At 38.5% G+C, this 12,156-nt stretch overlaps 1 protein-coding gene across 2 annotated transcripts in view; it reads left to right on the top strand.

Annotated features, from left to right (window-relative positions):
- Nucleotides 1-12,156, top strand: part of KIAA0922 (KIAA0922 ortholog) — a 221,679-nt gene that overhangs the window by 166,508 nt on the left and 43,015 nt on the right. For both annotated transcript variants that reach the window (XR_438858.1, XM_006884462.1), the window contains exons 20-25: nucleotides 1,496-1,623; nucleotides 4,500-4,642; nucleotides 5,213-5,399; nucleotides 7,425-7,610; nucleotides 8,159-8,308; nucleotides 8,627-9,249. Coding sequence is in view for 1 of the 2 variants with exons in the window: in XM_006884462.1 (XP_006884524.1) it covers nucleotides 1,496-1,623; nucleotides 4,500-4,642; nucleotides 5,213-5,399; nucleotides 7,425-7,610; nucleotides 8,159-8,308; nucleotides 8,627-9,249 (1,417 nt within the window). In the remaining variant the exon portion in view is untranslated. The remainder of the gene's footprint in view (nucleotides 1-1,495; nucleotides 1,624-4,499; nucleotides 4,643-5,212; nucleotides 5,400-7,424; nucleotides 7,611-8,158; nucleotides 8,309-8,626; nucleotides 9,250-12,156) is intronic.

Here is a 12,156-nt window from a genome sequence, read left to right as displayed (position 1 = left end):
TGAAGGAATTTTTTTTTCTTTTTTTTTTTAAAAAAATAAAACACAACTGTCTCTAGGTACTTACTTAAATATAGTCCTAGAGTAAAAAAAAATTAATAAAAAAAATACAGTGCTTTTGGTTACTAGCCTGTGGCTCTGGATAGTTAAGTCTTTGAATCCTGGATCTTCCATATTTTAACTTTTCTGAGTCCCATCTTTCTTGTATATAGTGTAAGTAAAGTTTTGAAAATGCTCAGCATTTTACGTGCTTTCTTTATGCTAGTAGCCAACATATATATCTACTTAATAAAAGATATTGATATTAAAATTTTATACCAAAAGCCAGTGTTTTTTCTCCCTAACATGCAGTTATATGTTAGAAAAGCCTAGTCTTGCCTCTCAGAAAGTTTATAATGCTAATCAGAAGGAATCAAATAATTTCTTTTCTCTACATGAGAATTGCTAGCAATGGTTGACTAATAAATTTAAACATTGAAAACATGGGGAATATTACAAGAAAGATCACTGATGTTTCAGTCAATTGTTTATAGTGTCACCAAAACCAAACTCAATGTCATTGAGTTGATTCTTAGTCATTGCAACCCTGAAGGACACAGTAGGACTGTCCGGGGGGTTTGTGAAGCTGTAAGTCTTTATGGAAACAGACTACCTTCTCCCAAGGAGTGCTTGGTGGGTTTGAAACACTGACCTTTCAGTTAGCTGCCCAACTCTTATTAACTCACTGTGCCATCTTTATTAGTGACAAGGAACTAGAAGAAGCAGTTAAATAAGCACTTGAATGTTAAGTTTAGGACACAAGGTTTATTCTTCAAAGTTAGGGATCTTGAAAATAAAAGAACATATGAGTAAATAAATCTCTTTCTTGTTGGGGAGACTATAAAGCAGACAATTTCTAGTTAAATTCAGTGTTAAATTTTGGGGTTTTCTAAATTTTAGGGCCTCTGACCATAGCTCTATCACATTCAAACAAAGGTTGTTTAGTTTATGTTTTAGTAGAAGTTTTATAGTCATGACACCTTTGCGTGAAAGGCTTCTATATTAACCAAACCAGGAAGCGTATCACCTCCTCAGCATCTCTGGTTATCCTGCAGCCTTTGCTGGTCATTCTCAGTGATGCCTTAGGAATATGTGAATATGCAAAATAAAAAGTCCCACAGGATGATTAGGGTGGCCAAGTTTAGATCTGCTTTTTAAAAAAGAATTATGTTTATACTCTTAAGACATGTTAACGTACGGTTAGAGTCTTCCATAGAAGCAAGAGAGGGACCTGGGGAAGGACTTCATGCTTGGTAGAGTTAGCCAAAAAAAAAAGAGGAAACCCCTCAGTGAGTTAGAGCAACACAGTGGCCGCTGTAAGGGACTATGGCAGGTCCTGGTAGCATGACTCCTGTTGTGCAGAGGATTGCTGTGTGTGTTAGGAGCAACAAGACGGCACTTGAATGATGGACTCTTGCTTTACAGGAATTGTTTAATTGTGTGTGTTAACAATTTGCAGGGTGCGCGTTCTGAGGAATCCAGGTTTGGCATCCTCCACTTGCATTTGCAGCCATTAGAGGGGAGAAGGGTCGGTGTAGTTTTCACACCAGTTGACTATGGGAAAGTGACCTCACTCATACTCATCAGGTAGGTGTGCTTTTGTTACAGGTACGGGCTGTTTCTCACTAAGCCGTTTCTTGTTCTCTAAAGAATTCGTAGTACTCTAATAAAATGAAAAAGCACACATGTTCCTGTCCCGTTGGTTCCAGTCCTTGGTGAGCCCATGTGTCACAGTGAAGGACTGCTCAATGGCGTTCTTGGCTGTAATCCCTGTGAAAGCCCATCTTTCTTCTCTGGTACCATTGGGTTGATTCAGACTTCAGTGTTTGTCCTAGTAACTGAGCACATAATCATTTTCACTTACCAGTTCGTCTGGCTAATAAAAGGAAAAAGCCATTTATCTTTTACTTGGTTCCAACTTGGGATGATTCTCCCCTCGGTTTCTGAGGTTGTAAATCTTTGGAGGAGTGGGATGCTTATCTTTCTCCAGTAGAGAGGCTGGTGGATCAAGTTACTGACCTTTTGGTTAACCAGCTGATTAGTAAATCACTGTGTTATCAAGGCTCTTTAGCTAATCTCTCTCATTTCTCATTGCCATCAACTTGCAACAAACTCAGGCCTCCTTCACAGAGTTGCTGGTGGATTTGAACTGCCAAGAGGTGCAGCTTTTGGGTGACCAGTGCAATTCCCTATGAACCACCAGCATAGTTCACTTATGGTGCTGATCACAAGTCAGACTCACTGCTGTCAGGTCAGAACTGACTCATCGCTGACCCTCCAAGGGGGCCTTCAGAGGCTCTAAATCACAGGGCACATTGCCCATCTTTCTCCCTGAGAGCTGCTAGGAGATTTAAACTACCAGCGAGGCACCATGTTTTGATTAGCAGAGCACCTCCCTACAGACTACAGTCTTGAGTGAGTGTTGGTCTTTCCCGATGTGGCCTGTGGCTAATAAGAGAAACCTTCTGTGTCTCATGACTTTAATCTCCTGTGTCTCAGTTTGAATTGATACCACAGAAATTTAATGTTTTATTTTAATCCATTCTTCATTTAAGAACTAGCATTGTATTTGTGCAGAGATAAAACTTTAATGTCATCTCAGGTTAAACTGTTTCTGCCTTAAAAAAAGAAAGTGGATTTTCTCCAGTAGCCAGTTTATTTTGGGTGACTTCCTTACATATGGATATGAAATGGGTTTTTTATCAACAGTCCAGACCTTATGACATGAAGGCTTTTAGGACATGAATGATTGAATAAAGGTTTCAGTTTTTTAGATAGGGATATATCAGTGTATTTTTCATAAATAGAAAAGTAAAAGAATTTTCTCTTCCTATGGTATTTACATGAATGATAACTTGCTTTTAGTCTCCAGTTCGCTTAATTTAAGCCTCATTTCCAGTCCTAGGATTGAAATAAATCCTTGACTTCAGTTAAGTAAGAGCCAAAAGCTAGTCTAAATTACAGTTTTTGTTTTCATTACTGATTTGGTTTAACTGACTTCCATGTTAATAAAACTTGACTAGGGAAGTATATGACTGGTGGACTTGTGTTTTTAATTTTTTAGTTCAGAAGAAACAGTAGAATTTTGGTTTTTAGAATTAAGCCCAACACAGAATTTCTTCTGACCATAATTAGCATGAGGTCCTTAATGCACCCTATAAACAGGTTTTACCAATTTGCCTAAATTTGTTCATGTTTCTCTGTGGCTCTCAGTTTACTTCAGTTTTTTTTCACTCAAATGTCTGATTACCCCTCTCTTGCCTGGTTGTCAAAACAAAGGAGCACTGGCGGCATTCTGGTTAAAATACTTGGCCTGCCAGCAGAAGGGTGGGCCGTTCAAATCCACCAGCTGCTCTGCAGGAGAACCGTGTAGTGGTCTACTTCTGTAAAAATTACTGCTTTGGAAACAAAACATAGGTTTATTTAGAAAAAGCAGGGGAGATGGTTAATGTAATTGATACTATGAAATTATATACCTGCAAAATACTGAATTGACAAATGTGATATTAATGTATATATTTACAGAGATACACACATGAAAAAACCCCACTGAAATACAGAGCTATGTTCTTTGTCTCTGGCTGGAGAGTAATCCTAGCCCATCTTAATGTTGTCAGCTTTTCTGACTCCTCTGTGCCGTTCCAGTGCCTCATACTGGCCCTTATTCTGGGTTGTGGCTAGTGAGGCCACCCTATTTAAATGAATTTTTAAAAAGAAATAAAAAAAAATCATTGCTGACTCTCTCTCTTTTTGTTGAATCAGAGCCGACTGATAGCTAACCCACCACTGGGGCTAACCTACCATTGGGTTTCTGAGGCTGTAAATCACACAGGAAGAGCAGGTCATCTTTTCTTTAGCAAAGCTGCTGGTGGATTTGAACTGCCAGAGAGACAACAATGTATGGGTTAACAGCTCATCTCCCCGAGGAGTAGGCTGCCAGAGTTCCCTGTTGGCTAACTACAAGCACTTTTGTTGGTGTTAAGTGCTGTTGAGTCATAGGGGACTCATAGCGACCCTAAGAATGAAAGACCTGAACACTTGTATAACTTTCATAATTTCTCCAAGTTCGTAGCGTTTCCAGAGGCAAGCTATTTCAGAAGTGGAGCCACTCCTGCTTCCAAGCTTGTTTTAATCGGGAGCTCCCCAAACACTGTCCACCATGGGTAAACATTATTGCATTTGATGCATCAGTGTCACAGTGTTGAGCATCACAGCAACCACGAGTTACCTCTGTACAGCAAATGGACAGACTATACCACTTAGAAGAATGTTTGACCAAACCCAATTAAAACCAGGCCTGAGTGTCACAGATTAAAATCACCAACGTTTGACTTGGTAGCATAATTTTCTATCCACCAGGCACGCAGAGCTCTCTGTAAGTAGAAGTATTTAAATTCAAGTAGATTGGCTGTATTTTGTGACTGTTAATAATGTCTCTTTGTCTGTATCTCCTTCACTTATAGGAATAACCTAACTGTTCTTGACCTGATTGGTGTGGAAGGGTTTGGAGCGAGAGAGTTACTCAAAGTAGGCGGAAGACTTCCTGGTGCGGGGGGTTCACTCCGCTTTAAGGTGCCTGAATCCACGCTGATGGACTGCCGTCGACGTGAGTCCATACACGGGGCCCTCTTATGGGGACAGTGTGGTGCTGGAGTCAAGGACAGAAAGATAGTGTTGGTGCAAGCAATCAAGTCAGACACACATTTGCACATAGTCAGTCTTGTACCCCTTGGATAGAACAATAATCTGAGGTATGTAACTCCAATTGAAATGCTAGATTATAGAGAGGAGGAAAAGATAATTTCTAAAGTGCTAGGATAATGTTAAATGAGAAAGTTGAAGTCATTTTAATTTCATATCAATTACTTAATCATAGAAAATCACACTAATGTGATAGAGGTGACAATGTGCTGACCAGTAGACTTGGTCTAATGGGAGTGTTCCATGTGTCCAGTCCATATTGGTACTGACACAGAACTGACTGCTTAAGTATTTTTATTGTGTTCTGATTGTATAATTAAGCATAAAAAATAGCTATAAATCATACTTTGGGTATATCTTTATTTCTCTTCTCCTACATTTTAGTTAAGAAGTTCCTGTTTTGATTAAATAAATGGAAATTTAAAGAAAGAAATCCTTTTGTTCCTATAAAGTAAATGCTCTTTGTCCCCTCCAGAGCTAAAGGACAGCAAGCAAATCTTATCTATCACAAAGAACTTTAAAGTTGAGAACATTGGACCTCTTCCTGTAACCGTGTCATCTCTGAAAATTAATGGTTATAACTGCCAAGGCTATGGCTTTGAAGTGCTAGATTGTCACCAGTTTTCTCTGGATCCAAACACATCCCGAGACATAAGCATTGTGTAAGTATCGGGCTGCAGATTTGTGGTACATTTAACAATGGACATGAAGGAAAAAACCCTCTTTTTTCTTTGATAAATAATTTTCTCATATTTATTTTATAGATGTCATTTTTTATTGAAGGAAAGCTTATAAATCATATTGGTTTTTCATAGAGTCATTCATAAACACTGATTTGAAAACAACAATTGGCATTAATTAATTAATTAATTAATTAATACAATTAATTACACTTTCCAGTCAGCCTTTTTTTTTTTAATATATTGCTTTTGCCTTCCTCACAATTATCTTTTTATCAATTTTTATTCCCCTCACCCTCTTTTCCCATTCCTGTTATTTCTCCAAGACTGGTTTTTGTCTGTGCATAAGCCTTTCCTAAGCTTTTTAGAATAGTAGTCTTTAACCACCATTGTCTTGTGCAGTATTTCATGAATTTGATAGGCTTTTAATGATGCATATACTCCATTGTGCATGTGTGTCATAGCTTTTTTTTGATCATTCGTTAGTTTATGGACACTTGGCTTCTTTTCACCTCTTTGCTACTGTAAATAATATTGTAAAGTAAACGTGAATGTGTCACTGCTTTTATTTCTTTGGGATATATACCTACTAATGGGATTGTTGGATCAAATGGCATTTCTATTGGCAACTTTCTTAGGACACGACAAACTACTTCTCTAATGGTTGTACCATTTTCCATACCAACAGCAGGTATGCGGGTCCCACATTTTCCATAACTCACCAACATTCGTTGTTTGATTTTAATGTCTTAATAAACACTGCCAACTTTGCTGGGTGAGAGGATTTCTTTTTTTTTAATTTTTATTAATTTTAATAGACATTTACAGAGGCTTTGGATTTCCATTCATTCATTGCCGCACTTTTCTCCCTGCCCACCTCTCCCCACCAGTTCGCTCCCCTGTGAGAGGATTTCTTATAGTTGTTTTGATTTGTATGGTCTCGAAAATCTACTGGGGGTCAATTATAAATTGGTTCTGACTTGACAACAGTGAGGGACTTTTTTTTTAGTTTGATCTTGAGTAATTCTTCATGTGTGTATGACTATCTTCTTTGGTGATGTATCTATTCATATCCTTTGCCCATTTTCTAATAGGATTGTTTGACTTTTTCTGGTTGATATACTGATGTTTTCTGTAAATTGTCAATTGTCAGATGTGTCATTATCAAATACATTTCCCCGTGTGTATGTTTTCTGCTTTCATTTTTTTGCGAAGCCTTGTAATGCACTTAAGAATTTAATATTTAGGAGGTTCCAGTCATCTGTCTTATACTCTATTGATTGTGTTTTCGGTTATATTTGTTAGTCTGTTTATGCCATGCCTTAAGACTTCTGCATTTGCCCCAATGTTTTCTTTGATGATCTTTATAGTTTATAGTTTTATGCCTAAGTCCTTGATCCATCTTGAGTTAGTTTTTATATAATATGGATCTTGTTTCACTTTGTTTCAGTTGATAGCAAATTTTGCCAGTGTCATTTGTTTAAAAGCTGTCTTATCTCTAATTAATAGAATTTATCTCTTTGTCAAAGATCAGTTGTCCGTAGGTGAATTTCTGGGTTGCATTCTGTTCCATTGGTCTGTGTCTTGTCACTATACCAATGCCAAACTGTTTCATTACTGTGGCCATGTAGTAGTTTTTGAGATCAGAAAGTATAATTTCTTCTTCAGCATCACTTTGCTTATTAGGGCCCCTTTCCTTTCTACATGAACTTACTAATTCTTTGTCAGTCTCTTTGAAAAAGGATGATGGGATCTGAGTCAGAATTGCATGTATTTGTAGACTGCTTTTTGCAATATTGCCTTCTTCACAATGTTAAGAGTTCTTGTACATGTTCCTCAGTTTCTTGTAGTAATGTTTTGTAGTTTTCTTTATGTAGTTTGAGAAAATGTCCTTAAATGTATAAATATATAGGAAGACTAAGGAAATTTGCTGTCATTATGATTATTGCATTTTATGCCAAAAATCGAAACAATTAATGTATATAATGATGCATCTTTTGATGTCAGGTTTACCCCCGACTTCACCTCTTCCTGGGTCATTCGGGAACTGACTCTGGTAACTGCTGCAGACCTGGAATTTCACTTCACTCTGAACGTGACCCTCCCTCATCACCTGTTGCCCTTGTGTGCAGATGTAGTGCCAGGACCCAGCTGGGAAGAGTCATTCTGGAGGCTCACGGTGTTCTTTGTCAGGTAAGACGCTGCCCTGACCACTCCTCTCTCACTGAGTCGAGAAGTCTTGGGACAAACTACACTGGAATATAAATTGCTTCTTGCAGTCAAACCATGTGAACTGAGTGGACTTTCTATTAGGTTTACAGCCTTGACATCAGTGATATAGGCAGAACATCTGGTAAACTTTAAAATAATGATGAATCATAAGAGGCTCGTATGAAGTGTATGATTCTGCTAGTAGTGTAGCAGACAGTTGTGTTCCATAAGTGCTCACTGGCAATTAGATGGAAAAGGAAAGTGTTGTTCTTATTATTGTAATACAGTAGTAGTTTGAGATGAAAGAGATTTTATCTTGAAAACATCTGAAAATTAGACCAGAATATCAAACTTGCAAGGAGTACATTCTTAGAGAAATAGTTGCTTTTTCCAAAAGAGGATTGGAAATTACAATGTTCCATATCTTCAGATGCTTCTCTTCAGTCATGTCTACTTTTCTGTGATGACATTAGTCTTTCTGATGCCAGTCAGAACCACCCAGTAATGAACCTTGTTGCTTGCTTCCACAGTCTGTCCCTGTTAGGTGTCATTTTAATAGCCTTCCAACAAGCACAGTACATTCTTGTGGAATTCATGAAAACAAGACAGAGACAGAATTCTAACTCATCTTCTCAGCAAAACAACAGTCCGATGGATGTAATCAACCCTCATTCCCACAAGTAAGGGTTTGTTTAGTATATTTTGCTCCCCATTTGAATTTTGAAATTTTTAAGGTAGTATTAATTTTTATTTTCTCATTCATTTCCAACAGATTTTCTTTTCAGCTGTTTACTGTGTTGACAGCTGTACCTTTTCTTATTTGCCCTTAAAGATGTAGTTTATTGATATCCTCGTTAATAAAAAACCCTCTTGAAGAAGAAGGGACATTTTAGTCCTCAGTACATGTAATAACAATTTCCTACCTCTTTTTATTGGTTTTAGAAACAGAATTGTATTTGCTCTGTTGCTATGTTAAACGTTTTTCTTCTTAAATTCAGAAACAATTGCAAGAACTTTCTCGACGCCTATGGCCCCTCTGATAAAGGCAGGGGGAGAAGCTGTCTTCCAGTGAACACTCCTCAGAGCAGGGTTCAGAACGCAGCAAAGAGGAGTCCAGCTACCTATGGGCACTCTCAGAAGAAGCATAAGTGCTCAGTGTACTACAGCAAACACAAAACCAGCTCGTCGCTCACCAGCAGTGCCAGCACGACTACTGAGGAGAAACAGACTTCGCCCCTGGGCAGCTCCTTGTCTGTGCCCAAAGAGGACACGTGTACTGACATTGTGAGTGAGAACTGGATAAACCTCAAATACGCAAGTGGCATAAATGTCAACCTGCAAAAGAATTTAGCCCTTCCCAAAAACTTACTGAACAAAGAAGAAAACACACTGAAAAACACAGTTGTCAATAATGCTTCTTCAGAATGTAATCTGAAGGAGGGAATACAGACATGTATGTTTCCTAAGGAAACTGACATTAAAACTTCAGAAACTGTATCAGAGCTCAAGGAACGCGAGCTCTGTCCTCTGAAGACCTCGAAGAAACTACCTGAAAACCATTTGCCAAGAAATTCACCTCAGTACCAGTCAGACTTGCCAGAAATTTCCAGGAAAAACCATGGTAATCTATGCCTTCTCCTTGGCGATTCTCCTTGCTTGCTTGTTCCCATCTTGTTTTTAAATGGGATTTGTTCTCTCCTCGTGGCTGGTGATTGTAATTGTGGATACTGAATGTTTTCGTTTATGCAGGAGGCTTTCACAAAAGTATAGATGTTGAAATAAGGTTTGTAGTGTGGAGTATAAGGCGAAGCTCAAGCTTTTATAATATCGTAGATGTTTAACTGTAGTTTAGTGTATACATTTAGAAGAATGCAACGATCTTCTTACTGGGACAATAATAGGTATTTTTGTGTTTTGGGTTTTGTTTTTTTGGTTTTTTTTTTCCCCTTTCTTTTAGCTTTACAGACTGTTTGCCAGAATTAATCAGCCCATAAAATGACTCTGAACAAAGCTGCTCCAACTTGATTTAACAGATGTCACCACCTCCTGTTGCTTGGCCCTGCTTCTTCTGCTAATTTTGTCCCTTGGTTAAAGAAAAACAGGTGTTCTCTTATAATGAAAATTCGTCCAGAGCTAGACTAGGACAGTGATCCACAAGCAAGATTTTCATTAGGCCTAAACCATTCTTTCTGGCAGAAAGGTCTTGTGCTAACTTTTCTGTCCATCCCATCTATCTAGATCTTTGTTTCTGTATCTGATCAAGTCAGGTTTTTGAGATCTTGCTCTGTAGAAAAATCCATTGCTCTTCAGCATGTTGGAAACACCTACATATAAATAACTTCCTGTTTTTCATGCCTTTATATGGTAGAAAGGATACAAAATTGCCATTGTGATTTTTGCCAGATACAGAATTTTCATTGCTTCTAATGAGTTTCTATGCATTTAGTAAAAACCCAAACTAAACCAAGTGTTCCATAAAAGGACTTTCCCAGTGTAAGAGGCAGTGGACTCCCCTGGAACGTCTGCCCTGTCTGCACTGTTTCCTTTGGCAGCAGTGGACACATGTCTGCAGTTTTGACACTGTACACTTGTGTCTTCTCCAACTGCCATATAAGTATGCCCTTCTAGGGTAATGCAGTTCCGTCAGATCATCACCTAAACACAGTGCACGTTGTCTGTGGGTATTTTACGGTGGGGTGGTTGAGTACTTGTTGTTCTGTTTCCTTCCTGAACATCCTTTATGACTCATTTACGGAAAAATTTATGGAAGGGTGAAAAAAGTAGCAAATGCTACTGGTTTTTTTTCATTTTCTGTGACAGGCTGAGCACTTTGTTTGAGAAAAGGCTATACAATGAAAGCTGTCTGAAGGGATCATCTCTCTAGAATTGCTTATTATACAGTCATTTCTGTCCATCAGATACCGAAATAAATGTTCCTGAGCAAATAGCAGCACCATGGGTAGATGGGAGGTGTGGTCTGCCACATCCTGTTTTGAATGATTGAACTATGGCGGCATGGATCAGAAAGGTGGGGCCAGAGTGGGTCAGATTATTCCAATTTGTGCTTCCACTCTTGTTCACTTTTTTAATTACTTGTGATTCCTTGCCCACCTATGTTCACTCCTGTGCCATCTCCACGATTGACCTGGCCAGTACTTTTTTAACATTTATTGGAGAGTTCTGGTGGCCTAGTGACTAGATGCTATGCTGCAATCCCAAAGGCACATGATTCAAGGCTACCAGCTGCCCCATGGAAGAAGGACGGGCAATATTTATTGCCAATAGTTGAATCAAGAGTACCTCATAATAACTCTTCCGCTAGTGTTGTTAATAGAGGAGTACAAAACATGGAGTTAGTCTCTGCTGTGAGCTCTGATAGCCCCGTGGTTAAGTTGTGCTGTCAACCCTACTACATGCAGTTCAAATCTACCAGCTGCTCCATGGGAGAAAAATGGGCAGTCTCCTCGCTGGAGGGTCAGCTATGAGTTCGTTCTGACTAGACAGCCCTTAACAGCAGCTTTATTGTAGATGATAAACCTGCCCAGGATCTTTCCTTCCTGTGTACACTCCTAATTCGGTTGTGAGAATTTAAAAAGAAACAAAGACTTGCTCATAAGGATTGTCCATTGTGGGGTGTTTTTTGGTTTTTTTGTTTGTTTGTTTTGTTTTTAATTTTGGAGTTGATTTTGGTTTTCACTAACTTTTGGCTGGATCTGTGGTATAAGAGGACTGTGAGGATCTGTCATCAGTGAAAGAACTGTGGCTTTTTCTCATTTCTCCCCATTTTCTGGCCAGCACTTTGAAAGGTGCTAATTCACACACTATAGATACCACAGAGCACTCCATTCATTGATCTGTACTTTCTCCTGACTGTTTTATGTTCATAGAACTGTTACAGGAAAACACAGTGTTTAAAAGTTCTTTAAGGGGAAAGTGCCTGGCATTTGTTTGTAATTTAAAATTTTTTATAATTAAAGATTTTGAAAATGAATGTGATAGAAATAATAGAAGGTCTGAGAAATCCAGGAGGAGGAGCTTGTAGTTTGAAGGTATGATGTGAATTTGAAGTTCTTTTGTCAGAGTTCAAAAGAAACTGTAGCCTTCAAATTGACCAATGGTAAATGGGTGCTATCAGCACTGATCCTAACATGTAAAAATGCCCAAGAGTGGAGAACTGGGTGCAGGGGCTGTCCAAGTTAACACTTCCAACTTTGAGCAATAGTTCTTTTTTATTTTAAAAAGTGTTTTGTTTGAGGAGGTGTGTGTGTGTGTGTGTGATAGGTTTGTTGTTTCAGTTTTGAAGTCTCTTCTAGAACTTGAAGAAAAGGCTTCAGCCTTGGCCACTGAATGTATGTATATATGTATGTTATTTCCAAGTAGTGTGCTTGCTACATTTTGTTTGCAGCTTCTCCAGGAACATACTTAATGTTATTTGCAAACAAGTCCCATGATAAGATTGCCTTTAGGAAGGGAGGAACAGGGAAACATTGCCTTCTTCTTAGAGTGCCTGGATCCATTAGCCCTATCA

This window comes from Elephantulus edwardii, unplaced genomic scaffold (genome assembly GCF_000299155.1).
Source record: "Elephantulus edwardii isolate Elephantulus edwardi_28Jun2011 unplaced genomic scaffold, EleEdw1.0 scaffold00034, whole genome shotgun sequence".
NCBI lineage: Eukaryota > Metazoa > Chordata > Mammalia > Macroscelidea > Macroscelididae > Elephantulus > Elephantulus edwardii.
Note: the sequence above shows the minus strand (reverse complement) of the source record. Positions and strands in the feature narration are given on the sequence as shown.